This window comes from Triturus cristatus, chromosome 6, assembly GCF_964204655.1.
Source record: "Triturus cristatus chromosome 6, aTriCri1.1, whole genome shotgun sequence".
Classification (NCBI taxonomy): Eukaryota; Metazoa; Chordata; class Amphibia; order Caudata; family Salamandridae; genus Triturus; species Triturus cristatus.
The window spans coordinates 176,577,941-176,603,222 of record NC_140589.1 but is presented as its reverse complement, the minus strand read 5'-3'; the positions used below and the strand labels follow the sequence as shown (position 1 = coordinate 176,603,222).

The window sequence follows — 25,282 nt, the reverse complement described above, 5'->3', positions numbered from 1 at the left end:
ATCTAACTGCAGACTGCTCACCTTTAGAATATCCCAACGTGTCAAACTGGAGCTGGAAACTTTTACACAGCAGTACTCTTGCGCACCATTAGGTGGCACCATGCTGCTCTGTACTGACTTTGTTACAAAGGTGACGAACGAGCTACTTATAAGAGCAACCTGGAGGCGCTGAAGTAATTTTCTTTTTTTACTCTATTCGCACACTCTGAAGTAGAGCCCAAAAACCATTCAGAAAACAAACATGCAGATATTTAGACTGTGATCTTTTATATGGAAAAAGAGATCATTCCACAGAACAGGGAGGCAGGAACATAGTGAGGAATCTGCAGTGAGATAGAATATCAAACAGAAAGAACGTTACCAAAGGCATGTAACTTATTGTTCTGATGGATACTTCTAACCGCAGATTCCTCACCTTTAGAATGGATACCAAAGCAGTACCTCCGAAAATCGAGGATCTGTGGATCGGGCTCTGAGCAAAGAGTCCTGTAAGACAGAATGGGCAAAACGTCCATTCCACCGTACCTGGCTGTTAAGGCATTAGTTCTTTGTGAACGTGTACAGACATGTTCTGACAAATGTCAAAAACAAGCACTCAGCCTGCCAACGCACTGGTAGCAACCTTGGATCTCTGGTGGAATGAGCCATCCGTCCTTCCAGAGGCTGCTTCGTGGCCAGTGTGTAGCAGATATTGATGCAAAGGACTATCCGCCATGACAAAGTCATTTTCTGCACCACTTTGCCTTTCTTTGCTTCAGAAAACACCACTAAAAGCTGATCTTCTACACAATGGTCTTTGGTGCATTTGATGTAAAAGGTGAGGGCTCCCTTGGCTTCAGCCAATTGCGTCACCGCTCATCCTTTGAGAGGTGAGGCAGAGCAAAGAAAGTTGGCCAAGTAATGGCTTGCCCAACGTGAAAAGGAGTCCTTGTGCCAGTATCAGTTCTCCTGTGCAGCATGCCCACAGTCCGCTACCCACTGCTGCCTGTCTACCTGCTGCCCTCTGTTTGTGCCTCCTCTGGTTGTTTCAAGCTCTGTTTCGCCTTTTCTGCTAATTTATTTGCCCTCTGTTTTGCCTTTTTCTGTTCCTTTTTCTGCCCTCTGTTTTGCCTTTTCTGCTCTTTTTTCTGCCCTCTATTTTGCCTTTGTCTGCCAGATTCTTCCCTCTTCCTGCCGTATGCTCAAGACCTGCTTTTTCAACTGAGACCTCGCACCCCAGCATCTAGATACCCCCAGGGGTGACGGTGCCAGTGCTCTACAAATGGTGACTGATTTACTGATAACGTTTTGCAAAAAGGCCTTCTTGGTGCTGAACACCAGTTTCTCTGGAAAAAAGATGTTGCAGGGCTGCTGAGGCTTCTGTTAGAGCATAAAGCTCACTCACGTGACGAGCTGAGGTAATCACAACAAGAAAACAGTCTTCTAAGTCAGAAGATGCAATGAGCAGCTGTACTTTGGCACAAAGGGAGTACACATGAGTAAAGTCAAGACCAAATTGATATTCCGCTGTGGTATCACAAAGTGTTTAGGGAGAAACACCTGTTAAACCTTTTATAAACCGCATCACAACAGCTGATTTAAACAAGGACAGCTGGTCTGGCAAACACAAAAATGCCCAAGGGCAGACAAATAACCGTTAGTGGTGCCCACTGCCGACCTACGCTGTACCATTGACAAAACGAACAATAAGACACCTGACAGTATGGCTTGTAACGGCTCTGTGTTGTGGACACCACACCAGTTCACAAATTTGACCCAGCACCTAGTGTAAATTAACTTAGTAGAGGGGTGCTGTGCAGCAAAGATTACATCCACAACTGCAGAAGGACGTTCCAATGCAGCCAACTGCTGCGCTCAATCACCATACATGGAGGTGTACCCTGCCCTGCTCTTGCAACAGAAGATACTCCTGAAGCAGAAGCCTGATTGGAGAACAAATGTTCAAGCCCAGACTTTCTAGGTACCACACTCTCCTGGTCCAATCCAGAGCTACTAAGATGACGTGGGCCCAGTTGTTCTTCATCTTCTTCAGAAATTTGGGTGGGGAAGTCCAAAGCAGAAAGGCACACAGGAGTCCTGTGCTGTACTCTAGCTTGAATGCGTATCCTAAAGTGTTCTTGGTAACTCCAAAGCACAGAATTGTGGACACTGTACATTCTTGGCAGTGATGCAAATATCCAGCCAGGTTTCTCCCACTGTTGGAAAATTCCCAGCCCCACCTCTGGGTGCACCTACCATTTGTTATACACCAGTTACTGTTGGCTGAACATGTCCACCCTGGTGTTCAAAGATCACTCCAATTGGTTCACAACCAGGGCAATGCCCTGACATCCCAGCAACTCCAGGGCTATAGGGCCTCTCTGCAAAGAACCCAGGACCTCACATTGCTCTACTTGTTGCCGAACCAACTAGCGTTTGTGTTGTCCCTGATGACCTGTATCAGCCTCCCTTTGATGAATGGTAGGTAGGCCTTCAGTGCCAGGCGAATGGCCCACAGCTCCAACAGGTTGATTTGGAGTCAGGTTTCTGCAAGATACCAGAATCCTCTTATCTCCACCTCTCCCAGATGACCTCCTCAACCGAGCAGCAACACATCTGTCACTGCCATGAAGTCTGGGTGGGAAATGAAGCGGGTCTTCCACTGGTCCAACTGTGGTCAAACAGCTACCACATCAGACTGAAGACTCCTCTGAACACTGGATGGAATCTGACAGGTTCTGTTGGTAGTGGACCTACTGAGACTTCAGGTTCCATTGCAGAGCCCTCAAATGCCACAAGGCATAATCCACTACCAGGATGCAGGAGGCCAAGAAGCCAAGAAGCCTCCTAGCCACACTCACCAAGACCGAGGACCAAGGCTGAAACATCGGGATCATAGCCTGAATGTCCGTGATGGAGGGAAGGCCCTGGACAATGGCAGCAATGAAAGGGAGCCTCTGCGAAGGAGTCATGTGTGATTTCGCCACGTTGATTGTGAACCCAACAGTGTCAGGACGTTCACAGTGGTATGGAGTATGTTAGACCTGGGATCCCTGGTTGGCTGAGGTAGGTACCTTAGGTCAAGTAGGGATCCGTGTTACAACGTCAGGGAAAGGAAGGTCACCTTCTTAGAAAGCCCCGCTGTAGGAGAGTAGGATCTGCACTTATGTTGCCCCCACTTTTATTTCTGATGTATACACTGGTTTCTGGCTATAGTCAGGCTGGGTCCCTGCTAATCAGGGCCCCAGTCTTTCTGTTCTCTCTAAACAACTTCGAGTGCATACTAGATGCACTAGTGATTGGATACTGTGGTACCTTATGAGCCCCTAGTATATGGTACCCTAGGTACCAAGGACATAGGCACTTCTTTGGCCTACCAGGGGCTGAAGCATGTATTATGCCACCCCTGGGAAGCAGACTAAATCGGACACCACAGGCCTGCTCCTGCAGCCTGGGTGAGGTAGAGTTAGCACTCCTCACAGAGGTATAGGTTACTATATCTTATCATACACACACATATAAACCTATCAGTCACCCCCTATGACAGGCCCTATCAATCCTGAGGGCAGGGTGCTTGGTTTACAATTTGAGGGGGTGCCTCTGCATGAGCAGGACCCCTCTGCAGCTGGCAGGGTCTATTCCTTGTGGCTGTTTGTGGATGCGGTTAAACCATATACTCTTAAGTGCATTATAACCTCCCGGTTAATGCTAACTTTGGAATGACTGCATCAAAACATGTCGTGTTTGGTGTCAAACATCTTGGAATCATACCCCCACACCAGTAACTGGTGTGGGAGTATGATCCCACCCTTCTAGAGGGGATGACATGTACCTACTGTAGTAACACAGTAGAAATCTGAAAGAGCCCTGGCATCACAAAATGGATGCCACCAGCACAGACACTGGGCTGCTCTCCTGCTGCTGACTGAAACTCGCAGTGGAGGAGGCCCAACAATAGGCATCCTGTCACAGGGAGGTGTCACTACCTTCCAGACAGGATTTAGTGTATTGGGGCTGGGTGGGTGCACTCCTAGAGTGCTTTGAAGTCCTGCACTGGGGGAGCAGTAGGCTCCTCTGTGCATATGCCAGCTCAAACCGGTTCAGGGGCTACCTGTCCCTGCTCTGGCGCAAAACTGGACAAAGGGAAGTGGGTGTAACCACCCCCTAACCTGACCCTCTCAGAGGAGTGGTCATAGAGCTAGTCCCTCCCCTATCTTCAGTTTAAGATAGCCAACCTTGCCATTGCAAAGTAGATAACCCTGGACGATGCTCTACAAAGAAGAATCCTGGCCCTTCGACGTTCCACTACCTTTGGAAGACAGAAAAATCTCCCTTGGAGTCAAGGAGTGACTCCCCTGCTTGGCAGGCACCAAAAACTTAAATCAACGGTCGCAAACCGGAGTTCAATGTCCCTGCAGCCCTGGAAGTGGATTTCCTTACTTCTCGACGGCTATTGTGAGTCCCCAGCAGAGCTGAGGCGAGTGGACCCCACGAGTGATGAGGAACAGCAATACCCGGGTACGGTGCACTATTGTCGAGTGCAACCCCTTCACGACGTTCTACGAACTTGTGCATTGGACCATTGGTGGCCCAAGCCTCCAGCAGGTTTTGCAGTGAAAATCAGAGGCCTACCCTGTCCCGAGTGACCGTGGGCTCCTGTGAAGCATTTCCTCAAGAGGCGTATTCACGATCCCTTGCCCATTGGCTTGTGGGTCCCCCGAAGACTTTCTGATCAACTCAAAGGGCTCCCCTGATTGCTCTAGGCCTGCCCTCACTTACCCTCGCTGGGTGAGTCCCTCAGACCTTGCTGGTCTGCACCATCGACTTTCTGCAATCTACACAAGACTTGCTGTTGCCAAGGCTTGTTGGCTCCAATCTGGTTGCCGACACTGCCATCAGCTGCAGACGTTGTGGGACACTCTGAATCCAGCTGCTGGTCATCGTTGATCTCTCCTGGACCTCGTGAGCGAAGAGTCAAAACACCCTTGATCACCTGAAATCACCCGACATCCGTGGGCATCCATCTTCCTGGCCCCGGGTCACTGGCAAGTGACTGTGAACACTGTCCCTTCAATTTTCAGGTCTTCAGCATCTAGAATCCAGCCTTGGATTCCACCAGACACTTCTTCAGTCGCCGCAAGCAGCAAGTCTTCTTTGGTCTCCATAGAAAACAGCGATGCGACCCGACACCAAAAGACACCTATGCACCCGGCTTCCCTGGGTGAGGTAACTCGTGCACTCCGGTGCCCTAGTGTGTGTTGGCCCTCGAATTACTTACCTTGTAAGTGGCTTGCTTGTAGACTTCCTCGAAGTACCCTAAAACTTTAAAAATCAAACCGCGACTTGCTCCATTGTAATCAATAGGGAACCCGCGGCTTTGTTCACACACTGCATGCGTCTTCCGTGGGTCTGTTACTTACCTGCTTTCACTGCAGTAGTGAAGCCCCAGCGATTCTACAGGCCCTAGGCCTTGTCATTTTGCAAGTCGACTTTCCTAACCCATTTTTTTAGTATATGGTCTGGTACGCCCCTAGGGCCCCAGCCATATTTGTGCTTAACTTATTGTGAAACGTTGATATTTGAATGTGTTCCTGGCTTCTAATCTCATAAAGAGATTAGTAGAGGGTGTCTAGAAATAAATACATACATATTTGATATATATACCTGTGTGGTGTCCTTTCATTTGGTAATTCAAGAGATTATAAGGTAAAACAAGCTGCTTTACATTCCTCAGAGACTTAGCCTGAAGGCTGCTCTCCACAGCTACCACTAGGATAGCTTTCTTTAAAAGGTTGTCTTAAACCTATCTACCATAAGAGTCGAATTGGACTCGTGCAAGGTGGCCACTATAACTAGTGACCAACATATGCCAGGCCAGCTTCTCACACCCGCTCACCCCCTCGGTAGCTTGGCACACAGAAGCCAGGCTCATCTTCAAGGCAAATGTGTAAAGTATTCGCAACCACGCTCACAATAACCCAATGATGACACCACAAATAGACTCCACATGAGTTTCATAAAACGAGTATAAACTTTATGTAAAAAGATACACAATAAGACCACACGATATAAAACCAACATATGAGGTTGTATAATATTTCTCCTGGATGGTTGTTAGGCGAGCCAGCCCTTGTAAGTTCTGGCGATGTCAATGAGCACTTCTAAACATTCTCCTGTACTCCGAATCACACGTCATACAGTTCGTAATGCTAGAATCAGGTACTTTTGCAATGTAAAAATACTGTAATGCGTAACGTAGCAATCAGACACAGCAATGAAAAGAATGCAATGCATAACACAACAATCAGGCACTTTGCGAGGTAAAACAATGCAATGTGTAATCCAACCACCAGATATCTCATTCTGCAATAATGAGGTAATGCGTATACACTAATCAGGTAATTCGTTATGCAGGAATAATGCAATGCGCAATACGCTAATCAAGTAGTTTGTTATACAGAAATGTTGCAATGTGTAATACGTCAGTTAGGTACTCCGCTCTTAGAAATGGAATACTACGTAGTACACTCAGGCCCCGATCACTGGGCCTTAGGCGGTCTCTCCGCCTCCTCTTCTGACCATCAGTCAGCCTCTCACAGTTGCCCCCAACACAGTACAATGTAATTCCAAAGTGCAGCTTCGCACTCCGGCTTTTGTTCCACAACTCCCTTTGGCAAAACGGGCCACGATACGAGCTGAAACATAGGCTTGCGCTGCCAGCACGAGAGAGAGGCCGAGAGCGTCTCCCTCGGAGCCCACTCTCCTCTCATCATCCAGCGGCTGGGCCTCCAAGCAGTTTTGTGAAATGGCAACGGCGGCTCGGGCCGGTATCACAGCTCCTCCGAGACTGCCGGTCCGGACCGCTTCACACAACAACACGTCAAATCCTCGCGAAAGTCTCCCGGTGCACAACGCACCCGCACACAGCGGCGATGAGACTCACGTGGATGCCGGTGCACACGATCACAAGGCAAATCCTCACGAAGGTCTCACAGTGCACAACGCACACGCTCACAGCACTGATGAGACTCACTTGGATTCCGGTGCACACGATCACTGGACAATACTCACAACGGGGTTCAGGTTGCACAAAGCACACGCACACAGCGTGGCTGATCCTTTCTTGGATTCCAGGTGCCCCCGATCACAGGCCGATCCTTCTGAAGGTCTCAGTGCTGCACAAAGCACACGCACACAGCGTCACTGAGACTCAATTGGACACCAGGCGCCCACGATCACATTCAGTTCTTACGAGGTTCTCAGACTGCAACAGGCACGCTCCCACAGCGCTGCTGAGACTCTCCTGGAAACTTTTATGTTTCTGTGTTTCCAAACAGGGAGCCAGCTCACCTCAGGCCCTTGGGGATAGTTACTTCAGGACATAGCACACAGCAAAGTCCTTCAAACAGGGGGACACAGCACACAGCAAAGTCCCTTTGGCCTTTCCTTGGTTGAAACAGCAAACTGCAGGCCAGCCCCAGATCACACAGCAAGGGCCAGTCCTATCCTTCAGTCTCTTTAGTGGTTTCTTCCTAGAACTAGAATCAACAAATCAAGAACAAAATATGGGGTTGCATCGTGGTCTGCGCTATTTATGATATACACCAATTACTGTGAGTGAATTTGCAAATACACATTCAAATCCCACACCGCTGACCACCAAATATTAGAATCTCACACCGCTGCCAGCAAATGTTAGACCCGGGATCCCTGGTTGGCTGAGGTAGGTACCTTAGGCCTAGTAGGGACCCGCGTTCCAATGTCAGGGAAAGGAAGGTCACCTTCTTAGATAGCCCCACTCATCCCCTCGGTAGCTTGGCACAAGCAGCCAGGCTTGTGCCAAGCTACCGAGGGGATGAGTGGCAAATGTGTAAAGTTTTCACAACCACGCTCACAATAACCCAATGATGACACCACAAATAGACTCCACATGAGTTTTATAAAACGAGTATAAACTTGATGTGAAAAGATATACGATAAGACCACATGATATAAAACTAACATATGAGGTTGTGTAATATTTCTCCTGGCAGGTTGTTAGACCAGCCAGCCCTTGTAAGTTCTGGCGATGTCAATGAGCACTTCTAAACATTCTCCTGTACTCCTAATCACATGTCATACAGTTTGTACTTCTAGAATAAGGTACATTTGCAATGTAAAAATACTGTAAAGCGTAACGTAGCAATCAGACACTCTGCAATGGAAAGAATGCAATGCATAACGCAACAATCAGGCACTTTGCAAGGTAAAACAATGCAATGCGTAATCCAACCACCAGATATGTCGTTCTGCAATAATGAGGCAATGCGTATACTCTAATCAGGTAATTTGTTATTCAGGGATAATGTAATGCGCAATACGCTAATCAGGTAGTTCGTTATGCAGGAACAAGGAAATGCGTCATACAACAATCAAGTAGTTCATTATTCAGAAATGTTGCAATGTGTAATACGTCAGTCAGGTACTCCGATGTTAGAAATGGAATACTACGTAGCACACTTAGGCCCCGATCACTGGGCTTTAGGATGTCTCTCCACCTCCTCTTCTGACCTTCAGTCAGCCTCTCACAGTTGCCCACAACAAAGTACGATGTAGTTCCAAAGTGCAGCTTCGCCCTCCGGCCCCTGTACCATCACTCACTTTGGCAATACGGGGCACGATAAGAGCTGAAGCAGAGGCTCGTGCTGCCAACACGAGAGAGAGGCCGAGAGCATCTCCCTCCGAGCCCGCGTCCGGCCCAAGGAGTCGACACGCGTTACCTGGGGGGCGCAAACCCACTCTCCTCTCCTCGTCCAGCGGCAGGGCCTCCAAGAAGCTTTGTGAAATGGCAACGGTGGCTCGGGCCGGCAACACAGCTCCTCCGGGATTGCCAGTCCGGGCTGCTTCACTTACGAAGATTTCAGGCTGCCACAAAGCACACACACACAGCGTCGCTGAGTCTTCCTTCACTCCGGGTGCACGATCACCGGGCACTCCACACACAGGTCTCAGGCTGCACGTAGATTACACGTACAGTGTCGCTGAGACTCACTTTGCTCCGGTGCACACGACAACACTGCGAATCCTCGCGAAAGTCTCCCGAGGCACAACGCACCCGCACACAGCAGCGATGAGACTCACGTGGATTCCAGTGCACGACACGATCACAAGGCAAATCCTCACGAAGGTCTCACAGTGCACAACTCACACGCTCACAGTGTCAATGAGACTCACTTGGATTCCAGTGCACACGATCACTGGACAATCCTCACAACGGGGTTCAGGTTGCACAAAGCACACGCAAACAGCGTCACTGATCCTTGCTTCGATTCCAGGTGCCCCTGATCACAGGCCGATCCTCCTGAAGGTCTCAGTGCTGCACAAAGTACATGCACACAGAGTCACTGAGTCTCACTTGGACACCAGGCGCCCACGATCACAGGCAGTTCTTACAAGGGTCCCAGACTGCAAGAGGCACACTCCCACAAACCAGTTCTGGGTGCCTCCCTGCCAGTGACATCTTTCTTCCTTTGATTGCTGGGGGTCTGGATTCTCAATCACTCAGCAGGAGATGAGCCAATTGTTTTACAGCAGCAACCCAGGCCTCTTCACCTCTGAGGGCTTCTCCTCCCCTATACTCCAGATGCAGGTCAGCCTGTAGCTGTCTCACCTCCTCCCCTTGGTCAAGACATTCCCCAGATCCTATTGCTTTCAAATCCAGACAGTCAATCCACAGTCAGGCAGAGACACACAGAAATGTTAGAGCACAAAAACTCAGCCACTTCTAAAAGAGTGGCTTCTGGACACACAATGCATAAACCACCTACATAAAAAGATGTGTTATTACATTGTGAGTTCAGGCATACTAAACTTCACCTTTCCATCTTAAGCTTTTAGGAAGATAGGCTGGAAAACATATTACCCAGCTTTCCCATTCTATCCTATGGGCAAGATGACCTTTCAACAGTGGAAAATGAAATGGAGATTATTTCACTGTCAGTGCATGACACACACCTTAGTACATGTTCTACCTTTCACATGCACGGCTCCCTGCCCAGGGGGTACACTAGACCTACCATAGGGGTGTCTGATGTACACTGAAAGGGAAAGGTAAGGCCTGGCAAGTGAATGCACTTGACAGAACAACATGGCAGTTTAACTGCAATGGCAGGCCTGAGTTCCCTTTTTAAGGCTACTTGTGTGGGTGGCACAAATAGTGCTGTTGGCCCACTACTAGCAGTTGCATTACCAGCCCTGGAACACATAGTGCACTTTACTAGGGACTTTACTTAGGAAGGCAAACATACCAATCATGGACAACCAATTACCATTAATTTATACAGGGAACACTTACACTTTGACACTGTTTATCAGTGGCAAAGTGTCCAAAGCATCTAAGCCAGTCACAAAATAGCAGAGTTAGAGGCAAAAAGTCTGGGGTAATCATGCCAAGAAGTGCCAGGTCTAACAGAGTGTTAAGTAAACTAGGGCTCTGGCCTAGTGCTACAAGGTTTGGCTTTCCTGCCCATGGGTGCCTGAACTTAGTTCGAAGCACCAACGCTTGAGAGTGAAAGTCCAGGTTATTGTGGCCTCACACAACCCTACTTGACATACTTGTTGGTACAGTGTCTGTGGTGTCTGGGTTACTAACAGTCCTGTAAAGGGGCCAGGGATGTAGTGGTAATTCAAACCCAGTTTCGTTCTTTAGAATAACACACACAAATACTGCACTGAGAAAAGACACTATTATTTAAACGTGTTTATTTCCACAGTCCCATCCTGTTGCTTAGTACATGAGTGATAAGCACACACAGCACTAATGCATGTCACTAACAGCAAGAATAAAATGAACATTTCTAACGTGATTGAAATGTTCCTGGCAGATAAACACATCAAAAAATATTTCTGTGTGCTTCACTATGCGAGCATGGAGTAGCTAACTTGCCTCTAGATTTTCTTAAGATTCAGTGCACTGCATACCTGTTCACAGTGAAGCAGCTATGATTAGCAGACTTTGGCCAGGAGAGAGTGTTCCTTCTTAAGGAAAACACACATCAGCTGGGCTTAGCTACTCTCCTCCCTATATTGTATATCAGTATAAGAATGGATGTTGCGGCCGTCTGGCAAGACCTCTTGCGATAAACTGGGGCAAAGATTTCTCTCATTCAATGGTTAATTCATGAGGTAAATATAGGGTTGACAGCTCACTTTTACCCCACGATGGTGGGCTTTCCATTTGGTCCAAAACAAAACTTAAATGAACCAGTATGATGAAAAAAAGTCATCTCGAACAATATGCTTATCTTACATGTTAACTGTCAGACCGTGAAATGTCGAGATTGGGGAGAGAAGACTTGTGTCACAAAGCCATTGTTTGGATGAACTGACACTTCATGAGTTTTGCAAAAGATAATGACATGTGGCATATGGGCCAAAGGCAGACAGACTCGCTTAACAAGCTTTCTGACCCAATGCATCCTCCACCCAAACTTTTATTTGGGTGGAAGATGCATTGGGTCAGTAAGGAATGGAAGGGCACTGCCTTGGTTAATGACCTGGAGGACCCATTTCTCAGACATGATCCTTTTCCACTGCTGTAGAAAGTGTTGGGTCCAGCCTCCTACATGGTGGTCATGTGCCACTAAGAGCTAAAGTGTCTTGGAGGCTGATGCCGCAGGGTCAGGGACCTGGGATGATTGCTGTCCCTGGTGACCTGCACGTTGTCTGCAGAACCCTGACCCTAACCCCAAAAGGACTAGGTTGACTATTGCTGGAATCAAAGGGGCTGATACTGCCTGTGTGCCAACTTTCTGGGGTAACCTCAAAAGGGACGAAATTGCTCGGGAATCTGCCTAGCAGGCGTCAAAACGCCCAAGAAGCGCTCTGTAGCTCACCTAGCCTTAAAGGGTTCTAGGCTGAATCTTCCTTGTCGTCAAACAAGTGAGATCTGTCAAAAGACATATCCATAAGGGACATCTCAAGCGCTCAAAGATCTAATCTAAGTGTGGATACAGAGCACCTCATTGGTGGCCACTGTCTGACTCAAACAATCAGTAGTATCCGGGCCAGCCCTAATGACATATGTGGCTGCATCTTACCATCCTGAATGGTTTGAGCTCGGAAGGCCCCCAAGTATTCAGAGACTGCTAGCAAGATCAGAAGGGAGTTGTAGGTCCAACACCTCAGCTGAACTTCTAATCACTACAGCAAAGGAAGAACATTCCTCCATTGGTGGTTAGAGATTGTCTTTATCATAAGAAGAGGACAAGTCATCCCCATTGCCATCTCCAAAGGCTGTCTAACTCTGATCAGAGTCAGAGTGAAAAGGTTGGTGGTGAGCCTGAGGATGGCTCCATGGCAAAGTTGGTGTTCTAACTGAATCTGACAGATTGGGTAATGGCATCAAAGTGAACTTCTAATGCAACCTTGGTTGAGGAGGAGTCGAGATTGGCTTGGAATCGGGCACCAGTGTCAGTAACAGTGGCTTCTCCATCCTCTGCTATCAAGTGGCGGACTGGCATTCCTGCAGTTTTTGGGATTCCAGTCTCTGGAAGCTGCCTTTGAGTTGATTCATCGGACCTGGGGTTCTGTTTTTTGATTGACCTCTTCGCCTCCCGGCTGGGCCATCAGTCGCCCAGGTTCCTCAGTTGGAGGCCAGACCCAATGGCAGTAGCCACGGATGCGTTCATTCAAGATTGGAGTCTGGAGAAGGGCTATGCATTTCCCTCCTTCGCAATGATTACCCGGGCTTCAGCTCAGAAGTGTACCCGGCGCTATTAAATGTCAGCATGCTAAATGCCAAGGATGCTTCATCCTCAATCCACCTCATGCCTCTTTAATCCACTGCTAGACACCCCCTGCTCCTTTATCTCAGGCCTGCAGGTTGTGTTTGTGTCTTTTTGTTCCTCCTTCTTTCCCATTTTTGTGTTTATCCCTCTCTTGCGCTTTCCAACAGGAGCACAAAAAGACCATAATAAGTCAGATGGACCCTATGGGACCAGAGAAACAGGCCTGAAATGGTCAGTCCCACAGGGGGGCCCGGGCAGAGAAACACGTGCATGGCACTTTGCTACAAGACCCTAATTTCCCCTGAGAAGGTCCTAGCCCCTAGGGGTCAGCACAACCTGCTTTCTCTAAAATTTCAATGGAGGGTGGTGTTTGGGGCCCCTCCCCGAACTACTGCTAGCCCCACCCCACCTCGGAAGACCATTTCAAAGTAAGATTGTCCAGGGGACCCTATCTACTCAGGACATGAAAACCAACAAGTGCTGGGCATGTTGCCTACTCCTGTGCCCATGTCTGAAGGAGGCATGTCATGCCCATACACCCTGCTTCCTTCAGACATGGTCTAAGGATTAGGCAACATGCCCGGCACACTGGAGGCAGGTAACAAGGAAATGCAGGAAAGAGCTGACCAGTCTGGTAGCAATGTAAGAGATGGGGAAGGGGATTTAGTACATTGTAATTGGTCTCAGAGGGTTGTGATCGACCTCAAGAGGATGGCCAGATGAGTGTAATCCCTTCCCTTTATGATGGTAAGGCTGCAGAGGAATATCTTATGTGATCATAGGTGACTTTCGAGCTTCTGACTGCATATTTCAATGTTTGAATGGAACAACCTCATCTGACATCTCTCAAGGTTGCGCCACTGAACAATCATTTATAGTTTAGATTACTACTGTTTTGGCTACTGGTACCACGAGTACGCACAATAGTATTAGCCTCTGCCATGGCACAGTTACATCTCCAAGGCTGGTCTAGCTCTGCCAGGATAATTGACTTCTGTATGCTTATTCTCTACCGAAGTGGAGTGAATCACAGAAATGCCTTCCCAACTTCCTTTCAAAGATCAGACATTCACAGATTTAGGATATATCCAGAATGCATTTTACTTCTAGCATAGAGGGAATCCAGGTTGAGGAACTATTAGTCCTTGCTGCTTTCTCAGTATTAGACAACTTTATAAACACGGCTTATATGCCACAGGCATCTCTGCTTTAAATGGGCAGGGACTGTCTGGTACTGAGCACCAACACTTCTTTAATTTGAAATCGAGAACACCTGCACTTCTCAGGCCTGCTACAACACATTTAAGGGTAGAGTATCACCACTTTTCAGGAGCAAACACGTACCCTGTATAGTAAGAACCAGCACTCCTGTATTTCCTTCTAAAGCGCTAAGCGATATACAGTAGCTTGGGCCATTTAAGACTCAATTGACAAAGGCTTGTGATTCATCTCCAATCCCATTCCTCTCCATTATCCTAGAGACACAGACTTCAAATTCTAATCACGCAGTCAGTTCAACTTAAACTGTGGGGTCCACTGTGGTGGGTACTTGACCATCTGTCCTGGGGAATGGGAATTGCCCAGTTTCCGCAGGAGTAATAATAAATGCAAGTGGCACGGAATGGGCACAGGTATGCATAGCAGAAACATGCAAAAATGATGGGCACAGTTATAGGGCCATTGATGTTTAAACTGGAGAGAAGTGGTAGCACTGTTCAGAGAACTGCATTTCTCCCATGGACAAGAGAGAAGAATGTATTGCTCAGATCTGACAATAAAGTGACTGTCACATTCTTTAATCAATAGATGTCTGATGCTATACCATCTGGCGTTCCAACTTGGCTCTTGGACAGAGGAGCAACTCGAGCCTTTCAGAAGTTCATATTTGATATGGAGACAACACCAAACGAGACCAGATTTGCAGGGTATTCCCCATTTCCTATGAAAGGAAACAATGTCCCAAGATAGTCCAGTTAGTTAGTGCCATGTTCGAACTCCCTCTGTGGGCCTCTTGGCTTAAACCATGAGCACAACCCCTGCAAGGGTCTGTCAGCATTTTAGACATCTAGGGCTCTTGCAGTTGATGCATTGACAATGCAAAGACCTTGGGGACACATGTATGCCTTTGGACCACTTGCAGGGTTGCTCACATTGCAGTTTAAAATTCAGTTGGATTAGGTTTTAATTATTCTAGTGGTTCCCTTCAACAAACTCAAGATCTGTTTCCCACTTCTACAGACATTGGCAGCTTAAAAGGCGCCAAACCTTCCCCCCTAAATCCCTAGTTCGATTAAAAGACTCATGGAAGAACAGAACAGACACTCAGAGTTATGGCTTGTCAGGGTGGAAACTGTAAGGACAGAATCCCAAGAAAGAGGCTGCCTAGAAATCCAACTTTGTGAATATAGATAGACACATGGCCCCTACTTTAAAGGTTTATTTGACTTCTTTTCAGAAATTGTGTAGCGGAAAGGATATTTACCTACTGGAATATGTGACTTTAAGGTGTTTTCGAATTCCCCTCAGATAGATTTTTGTGTAAACTAGTTATCGACACACAGATAATACCTGTTGAGATGCAGTTAAAGTCCGGAAAAAGAGGCACAGAAAGGAAGGTTGTTTAAGCGTTTTCACTGCCTAAATCTACCACCTAACCCATTACTTAATCTTGTGATCTTCCATTAGTTATTACGACTCTAATGTTGCATTACTTTGAAACGTTTTATGAAGTTCATATTAAGTTTTTAATCCTTAAAGTTAACTTTACCGTGACTATTCCCATGGCAAGGTGGGTTAGGGAGTTCAGAGTCCAGCAGAGACGAGAAAGCTATTTATGTCAATCTATCCAGATATGGCTTGTTTGGTCTTTGTTCACATGTGTTGCTCAAAGCCACCTCAAATTCCCATAGAATTCAAGAAGCCATCCTTGGAAGCCACAGGTTGGACACACATCAGGTTCTTTAAGTCTACATTAACAGGTGTGGCACCTTCTAGAAATCTGTCAAACTGCTACATCTGGGTACTCTATTGAGGGCAAAAATTCTCTAGTTTCCATGAGTTGGGCAGCCAGATCTAAAACTACCTTGACTTGCTCTTTGGCAGATGTCCTGTTGCCTACAGGGAGAGAGTGGGGGGCTCACCAGGGTGGCATCATTGTGTCTTGATGTTCAGCTCATTTCTTTGGCTCAGATTTGTATGCTCACAACGGAATTTGAGTGTTTGGCTAGGGTTCAATCAAATTTTGGTTTTGTAGTGCGTCATTCTTTTTTTTGCACAATTATATGTCTAGATCTGTCTTTGTAGATATTCAGTGACTTATGAGAACACCAAAAACAAGGTTCTGCTTTGCTATACTTCAGTAGTTAGTAGTGGCACAAGTAATAAAGGCCCAGTGCTGAAGTTTTGATCAATCATCAAGATTTTTAGTCCAACTTTCTCCTGTAACAACCGGTGTGAGGCACCAACATGCTCTGTTCTCTTCGGGCATTGTTATTTGCTTGAATAGTTTGCATGATGCTGAGAATGTCAACCTACTTTCTGGTACCTCCCAGGACTGGCAGAGTGAGGGGTAGGTCAGCCACCGTATTACGGAGTCCAGCACGACACTTCACTTTTCAGTGTCTACACCTGCCGGTACACGTTGCCACACATTGCTGACCCTAATCGGGTGATGTTGTAGATCTACAGGTACCACTTTTTAGGGTGCTGTATGGGTGGTCACTAATTTTTCACCATTTTAGACCACCACCAAAAAGTGTAGATAGATCTTACATCGGTCCTGAAGAATTGCCGTCTACCTGACCTAAGGCAAGAAACATGTTGGCCTGATTCCAAAGCGCAATACCTGTAACCTCAGAACAGGGGAGCGCGCATTATTGTTTTTAATCAGGATAGTGGCCACGTTCATTAAAATTGTTCTGAGTGGACCTCTAATTCCTGTTTTAGCCTCACATTTTTCACATCTACACTCACTAGGGCCCTCACACGCACTGCACCCAACGGCTAGGTAAAAAGATCTCCGCCAAAAGGCCCCATCATGGGTGCCGATCGGGTATTGCAGCGCCGACCCAACGAGGGGCAGACCCAATGATGAAGCAAGACACCTAGCTGACTGGGTGTGTGAGGGTCTTTTTCCGAAAGGAGGATATTTTTCTCCTGCCCTAAGTGAGCACATCATTGCTCTCTAGATATACATCTACCTGTACCACTTAGTAGGAACAGCATACCATTCTGTTTTATATTTCGTTTGGGCCTGTATGCCGGACCTAGTCAAATTAGCCCAGAGTCCTTCTCCTTCTTGTAGACACTTAGCAAATATATTGGAGTTTTCTTTCTCTAGAGTTGAAATTTGCCTCCATAGTGAGCACTTGGATGAGTAAAAATAGGGCTGTAAGTAACAAGGATTATCTCTAAGTAGTCAAGGAATTCACCACCAACAAGCTCCGCAAACACTTTCAAGCCAAATATGGAGAAGGGTGGTGGCACTGTTTTGCCAAACTATTTTTGAACTTTGTGCTAAGAAGATAACATAGTATAGTTTCATAGCGTCATATCATCGTGTTGGCCTAGTATTACCAGAATGTCAATCAAGAGGAGGGCAGTAAAATAACCGCAAAACAATGAATTTCTCTTAAAATAAAGTTGTGTGGTTTCCATGTGGTTGGCAAATGTATTTTATGGTATTAGCAACAGTACCTGTAGGTGATTTCTGGTTGATGGGTCATCAAATGCCAGTGTGTAGGTCTCCGTATCTATCAGCAGAGCCATCCAGCCAAACTTGTTTGACAGTGTATCATGTACATAGTTGACAGTAGTTGTTTTATTGCTGCTGTCCGTCACTGATAAATAATATTCTTTGTCTGGTGCCATCATTCTGGAAAATAAAAAATAAAAGTTAAAATCTTCCCTCATTCTAAGCCTAGTTTTTGTGCTAATTCTTCGTAAGCCCTGAGTGACATTGCATGAGCATGGGTGGCCAATGGGGAAGTTGTTTGCTTGCAGTTAAAGAGTACCAAAAAGCCCTTCTGTGCTTTGAGGCACCGCTGAAAGACATTCACCCCCCTCAATGGCCGACTAATAAAGGATAGCTGGCACCGGGGTCAATGCCGCTCAGGAAGGGAAACAATTTGAGCGAAATGAAACAAGACAACGCGCGGTCCTGTTGAGTGTCGCGTATGAGTCGCACGCTATCTTCCTACATTTGTTCTTACGCACCAGGAGAACCCAACATGCAAGTTAAAGTGCACAGCTAATGGGATCCGGAGATAATAATTAGTTCAATTTTGGCTCCCCTTAAATATCCACCAATATTCGTTTGCCCTAAATACCTCCCGCCTACCCCCCTGCAGTGGTAATGAAGCAGAGGAAGGCAGAAGTGTTTCCAATTTGAAGACGCCGAGGGAGTCTGCATGGATCATTAGCAGAAGAGCTTTATTACCGTCAAAGTATCCCTTAAAAAACAACTTTTGCAGGGTTTTTTTCTAACAAAATTAGGTATGCACATGTCTAATCCACAAATGTTCTCTCCCACCTACTTAAAATACTCTGCAGCAGATCAGCCATTAATAATTCAATAATTTCCCAAAAGGAGAGATTTTAATTAAAAGTGATTTTCGTTCAAAACCAGCCATTTACTGCACTTTTAATTTACATTTTACCCTACTTGTACTATTAGTTTACATAACAAACTGGTCCATATTGTTACTAGGCTAGCGAGTTGCTTGGCTTAGGACCATATTGTTATTTATTGAGGCAAATTAGGTGCTTGGCTTAGAAAGCCTTCAGTTCTGTTTAATTACATTATGCAAGCAGTAACCCGTGACGCAACGCGCAGAGGCACGCCATCCCAAGGCGTCACGTCGACCTGTGGCATTGTCTAGAGACGCAGGTCAAACAAAGAGCACGACGTCATGACGGACACATATTATAGCTACTGCTACAGATAATTTATTTCCTTTTAAAAACAATTCATTGCCAGCTTTGAATTAAGCGTGAACAGGCCTTCGTTTTGTTTTTATTTATTACGTGGTGAGGTTCTGCAGTCACAAGTTGTAGAGTTTTTTGTTGCTCAACTTAAGCTTTTGGGTAAATTTCTCAATTCGAAGATTACAGAGGTTTTCGCTTGGCACATACGCTTGTTTGAAACTTACCAAATGCTGTATATCAGATATACATTACATTACAGTTCTTCTGCAATGGAATGCCACTGAGTATAGAAATACCCTGCAAACTGTAAACTTGTAGACAAAAATGTAGCAAATATTTTTCTTTGTGCATTGAAAAGCTCTCAACCTGCTTAGAAAACAATGTGCAAACATTTTCCAGTTAAGGCTTAATATAGAGTGAACATTATCTCGAAATGTAGTGAAAACTATTTCACAATGCAAAAAAACACTGATGGTTGAAAGTGAACCAGGAAACTTTGCAAAGGCAAAAATCAGACACTTCACCCAAAGAACTGTGCAGGGAACAAAAACCTTTGAACATCTCTACTAGTGATTGCTGCTATTACATTACAATTCCAGGGTTATAACTTTAGATACAGAATTAGAACCCTGAAAAAATAAAATTATTCCACTTAATAAGAGATGTTTATCACCAGCAGTCTTAACGTATACACTCCAATAGAACCATTCAGGTGGGAGAAAAACTTTATTTTTTTTTTTAGATAAAAATGGCTTTACTTTAGCTTTATCCCACCTGAAATTGCATGTGCTTCAATGTATATCAATGGGGAAAATGAAGTCCCCTGAGTTTTATTTCCAAAATCTCCCTTATCTCCGTTATCATGTATGTAACGTGACCTCATAGGCAGAGGAAGCCATCTCCCTTCGCAAGTGGACACAGCCTATTCACAGACAGAGATGCAACAAGCTTCCTGAAAATACCACTGGCTACTGTTTTAGTAGGATGGCTGAGTTTAAGGCCCTCCTTCAAAGTGGCCTGGACATTCCCCACTCTCAAACTGCCAGTACTGGGAACTCTAGGGGTAGAGGAAATCCGGGTCATTACAAGTTGGATCCTTATGGTCCCTTTAGAAATTAGGAGTTACCTGGGAAATCATTGATTCTGGGTCTGATTCCTCATTACTTTCTCATGTTCCCAGGATTTTCACAGAGAGATTTCAAGTGCTTTCAGCTGCCGAAATCTCTATTTGAAAATAAACAAATCTGCAGATATAGTGCAGATCCCATGATTCCAGAGGGGGCAGTAACTGGTGCGATCAGAATTAAGTGGCCCGATGAAGGACTGAGGGCCAGATGTACGTAGCTTTTTTGAGTACATAAACGGCCTGATTCGCAGAAAAAAACAATTTTCTATGTACAAATTGTTAGAAATGGGGGTCCTTAATTGGCAGAGGTATGCACCGGTGTCCAAGAAGGGACCCTTCCCTCTAGTCGGAGTAAGGGGATTACATACTTTAAATAACCCCTACTCACCCCCTTGGTAGCTTGGCACGAGCAGACAGGCTTATCCCAAAGGCAATGTGTCAAGTATTTGTAACCAAACGCACAGTAACACAGTGAAAACACCACAAATGAACACCACACCAGTTTAGAAAAAGAAAGTATCTTTAACTAAACAAAACAAGACCAAAACAACAAAAATCCAACATTCATGTATTGAGATAATGGTGTCGGGAAGGCCAATAACTGGCGAAGGGCATCAGAAGCAGGCGGGGCGGTGCATCGTGCACTTCACGCACGGTGTCGCTGACCTCGGTGCAGGTCGCGGCGTCACTGGCAACGTCGGAGTTGCTTTTTCTTGCTTTGCAGCACCAACCACACAGTTCTCAGGGCCCAGGAACTGGAATTGGTGCCCTTTTGAATGCAGGAGTTCACAGAGGAGTCAAGGTGCTGGTCAGGGGGCTGCAGGTGAAGTCTTTGTGGCCCTGAGTTATCAGAACAGGAGGCAAGCATACAGAAGCCCTTGAAGATTCTTCTTCAAGCAGGTTCACAGTGAAGTTCCAGTCTTTGTCCTCTCCTTGGTAGTAGCAGCAACTGCAGGCCAACCCAGAACAGCACCCACATACCAAAGGGGCAATACTCCTCCTTACAGCTCTCCAGCTCTTCTCCTTGGCAGAAGTTCCTCTTGAGGCCAGAAGTGATCTAATTCTCTGGGATTTAAGGTCCAATACTTATACCCCATTTTCTTTGTTCTCTTTGTGGCAAGGGTCTATGAGCCCTGTAAAAACCAGTTCTGTCCTTTCTGGTGCAACATAACTCCAGGAAGTGGAGACAGCATTGTGCAAAGGAGACACAGCCTATTCAGTTGCGAGTGAAACTCCTCCCACCACTTAAAATGGAGCCAAGGTCTATTAAGTCCAGCTATGAGTCACTCAGTAAAGGCAGGACACAACTCAACCGCCCTTTAGGATCGTCCACAGTGGATGCAAATCCCCAGCCTCTGTCACTCCAAAAACCAAACAGTCAATACACAAACAGCAGAGGCACACAGAATGGTTAATCAAGAAAATGCCTACTTTCTAAAAGGGGCATTTTCAAACACACAATTTAAAAACCATCTTCCTAAAAAGATGTGTTATTAAATTCTGAGTTCAGAGAGCCTAACCATTGCTTCTTCATCATGTCCCAATGGGAAGTTATACTTTTAAGATGTTACAAAGCAAACTCCCATGTTAGCCTATGGGACAGATGCCCTTCAATAGTGAAAAATGAAATAGGTAGTATTTCACTATTAGGATATGTAAAACACACCAGCACATGTCCTACCTTTTACATACACTGCACCCTGCCCATGGGGGTACCTTGGGCCTGCCTGAGGGGCGCCTTACATGTAAGAAAAGGGAAGTTTGTGGCCTGGCAAGTCGGTGCACTTGGCGGGACAACATGGCAGTTTAAAACTGAGCATGCATACCTTTCAGTGGCTGGTCTGAAACACATTTATAGGAATACTCATGTGGGTGGAACAATCAGTGCTTCAGGCCCACTATTAGCATTTGATTTACAGGCCTTGGTCACCCCCAGTGCACTGTACTAGGGACTTACTAGTAAATCAAATATGCCAATCATGGATAACCAATCATAATAACAATTTACACAGGGAACACTTGCACTTTGACAGTGATCAGCAGTGGCAAAGTACCCAAGTCATCTAAGCCAGCAAAAACGAAATCCAGCATACCACAAACAAATATAGGAGGTAGAGGCAAAAATTCATGGTAAACCGCGCCAAGGATGTCAAGTCTAACAGAAACGCTATTTTGCAATTCTGTAACCTATTCACAGAATTAGTTTGCCAATCAGTATTAGGAAGGTGTGTGTTTAGGGTGGCCCTCCCTAATACCGACGGCGGTATGTGTGAATGTTTTGCGACTGAAATGCGGTCGCAAAACATCAGCATTTTGTCACCTACTTCAAGTAGGTGGTAACCCATTCGCAAACGGGAAGGAGTCTCCTTTGTCAATGTGTGCGAAAACGTTTTTTAAGAGCAGGCAGTGGTCCCACAGACATTTTGTTTTTGAAACGCATCCTGTTTTCCTTTAAGGCTGCATTTGAAAAACAAAAAATGCTGCTTTATTTAAACGCAAACACAGAGATGGTGGTCAGCTGTACCCAGCAGGCTACCATCCCTCTGTTTTTAGTGATTCCCAATGGGTCGCAAATTGGGACTTACCTCAGTAGTATTAATGAGGTAGGTCAATTTGCGGCCCACCAGGAATCGCAAGCAGTGTAAAACACACTGTTGTACATAGCTGTTTGCGATTTCCTAAAAGCATATTGCAAAAATTTGCAATTAGGGAACCGCAAACGTGAGTCTATGTACATCTGGCCCCAAGTCTTGAACTTTCAGTAGGTAATGGAAATGGCATCAGCAACCTGCCAGTTGCCAGTGTTTGTTGTGCCTGACCCTAAATGGAAGATTCTTGCAATGCAAATTCCTCCTTGTATTGGCAGTTTCCTTGGTAACAGCCTATGAAATAAGCATATCTAGCTGTTTTAAACTTCCACAGGCTTAAAACTGAAGAACTGGTATTGAATGAAGCTTTGAGAAAGGCATGATACAGCAGGTTGCACATTAGCCACACATCAATCTCAGAGGTGGGGTACCCATGTAAATTGCCTCTGATCATGTGGTCAGAGAGGAGCAGAAGGATCTCATTAATAGTACTGTAGTGGCAGACAGGAAAGACTGCACTGAACTTCTTTATAAGACAATGAAAGTTGCATTGGAAGAGTCAGGCCTAATGATATCGGAAACTCCACAGCTCGAGTTAAAGGACAAATATGTCCAGGTCCCCCACCTCTCAGAGTTCCTGCAGGGCATCAAACCAGCCCTGGAATTTGGTCAGCCAGGTCATTAATCATATACAAAGGATTTTTTAGCCGATGTTGCCCACCCGAATTTCATTCTGCAAGGTACTTTTTGATCTGTGACTGGGGGTGAGTGTCTGAAAAGTTTCAGCGCTCCGTCCATCATCTCCTTGTGTTTGCTATGCCTATAGCTGAACCAGGTTTCTATCCCACCGCAGTTGATTATTAAGGCAAATAAATGGAATTTAAGTGATTGTTCTGTTTCTGTAGAGAAATTGCTTGAGACTACATTCCATTAGGTTTCTGGTAATGAAACCGTCAGGAGCTTTTCTGACTTTACTAATTCTCAACATGTTTGAAAAACTGTGGCAATACTAGCCTTTCAGATACCCACTCTACAGTCAATCAGTCCTCTGATCCAGGCAAGGGATTATACTTTGACTATAGATCGTCAAGACACTTGCTTATTCCACTGAGGCAGGACAAGGAGGATATTTGTAGCTGTTGGATGAGCTCCCTCGCCTTTCAGCTCTTAGAGCTTCTGATTGCCCATACTGCTCAAACCTTCAGAAGCACTTGCACCTATGGCTGGCAATTTTCATGAGAAGAGCTTACCTTAATGCTTGGTTAATAGCTGCCTTTGGGAGAAATCCCCTCTTTCCTCCCTAGCAGCAGTGGATTTTCTGAGGAGGGAAATTGGCTTGCAGGTCAGACGAGCATCTTATACGGTACCCATCATTGGGTCACTTCCAGCTTTATCCCCAAGTGTTTTTTCTCAAGGCTGACTTTGAATGGATAAGTATCTTCGAGGATGCCACCACTTAGGGATATCTGCCTCAATTCCACAAAAAAGAGGGGAAAAAAGAGGCAATGGATCCTTTTTCTTAGGGTCACAGGTGGGTTTCTTTTCCATTTTGCGTTTGACTCTGCTGAATGCAAAAAATATTTAATAGGACAGTATGCAAGTAATTTGATTGCCACTTACTGGCCTTGGAGGTTGCGATTTTCACTTCTTTGGAAAACAGTAACAGGGCCCACTGATCCTCAACAGATCCACACCCCTGTTTTCTCTTTCTCACTCGTGAAGTCCTCTGCTGGCATGATGTTGAACAGTTTTGCATACAGCATACTGGTTGTCCCAGAGCAGTAAGATTGCTAATACATTGAATGTAAATATAAAGCATTATATATCTCAAAGGTTTAATTGTGAAGGTGGTGCTTAGAAACACGTATCCATCACGCCATGTGATCAATTCCCCAGTACCAGGCCACGTTCCGGCCCTGTCTGCCTGAGGAATGATTATATCTAAGGCAAAGTTCAATGATGTGTCCAAATGTGGCATCTGTAATGTACCAGTTTGGCCATTATAGCACACCATACATGAGCACTAAACATAGTCAGTGGACAGATGTTTAGTTTCTGATAGAGTTGATAGCTTGGTGAAGATGTGTTGTTATGGGTTATGTAGGGAGGAAGGTGCCACCTGCTGTATACAAGGGACAACCTGCACCGTAGTTTATCATCATGGAAGACGCGCTATGTTGTTATGTAGCAGACTTGTCTCACAAGTCCCCTGACAAGGGATTTACATGATTGTATTATGTTGTTCACTGACAGAATACTGTACTTTGTTGAGTGAGAATGCTACACTTTGGACATGGGTGGCTGAAACACATGATTATAGTTGTAGGGTTTAGGCCTATTTATCTGGAGGCCCGTGGGTAGACTTTATGCTGACTCTCCATAGTAAATCTATGTAATATTTCATGACAGACCCCTGGTTTCTCCTGAATGCATGGTGTGTGCAAGAGAGTGCTTGAGTACATTAGAGGGTGGTACATCTAAGCTTCACCTTGCTTTGATTCCCACCTCCCCCTAAGATTCATTATGAAGACAAGTGTAGTTTATGGGTTTGAATGCATATAGGAAAGATTGATTATAACTCAATGGGTTTGGAGCAAGCCAGTTCTACTTCCAGCTAGTTTTCCTCTGAGCTGACAAGAGCAACACCTAAACAAATAAGCAACCGGAATGTAGTGCTTCACGCATTATAGAGAGGAAATGTTCTACCTGTCTGAACACCATAGGCTGACTTTTGTGTTTATCTAATGGTTATTTATTGGCAGCACATCTATAACTCCAGTGGGGTGTCTTGGTGCTCACAACTACAGCAACCTAGGTCAAAAGGTAGCAATGGGGTAACTAGTCACAGAAAAGACAGGTTTGATAACTTTCCTAAATTTCAGTAACAAGGGGACAGT

The 25,282-nt window shown here is 45.7% G+C and overlaps 1 protein-coding gene across 1 annotated transcript in view; it reads right to left on the bottom strand.

The window, feature by feature from the left end:
- Positions 1 to 25,282, bottom strand: part of PKHD1 (PKHD1 ciliary IPT domain containing fibrocystin/polyductin) — a 1,788,124-nt gene that overhangs the window by 338,917 nt on the left and 1,423,925 nt on the right. The window contains exon 47 of the mRNA XM_085609531.1: positions 17,442 to 17,619. Within this exon, the coding sequence (XP_085465657.1) occupies positions 17,442 to 17,619 (178 nt within the window). The remainder of the gene's footprint in view (positions 1 to 17,441; positions 17,620 to 25,282) is intronic.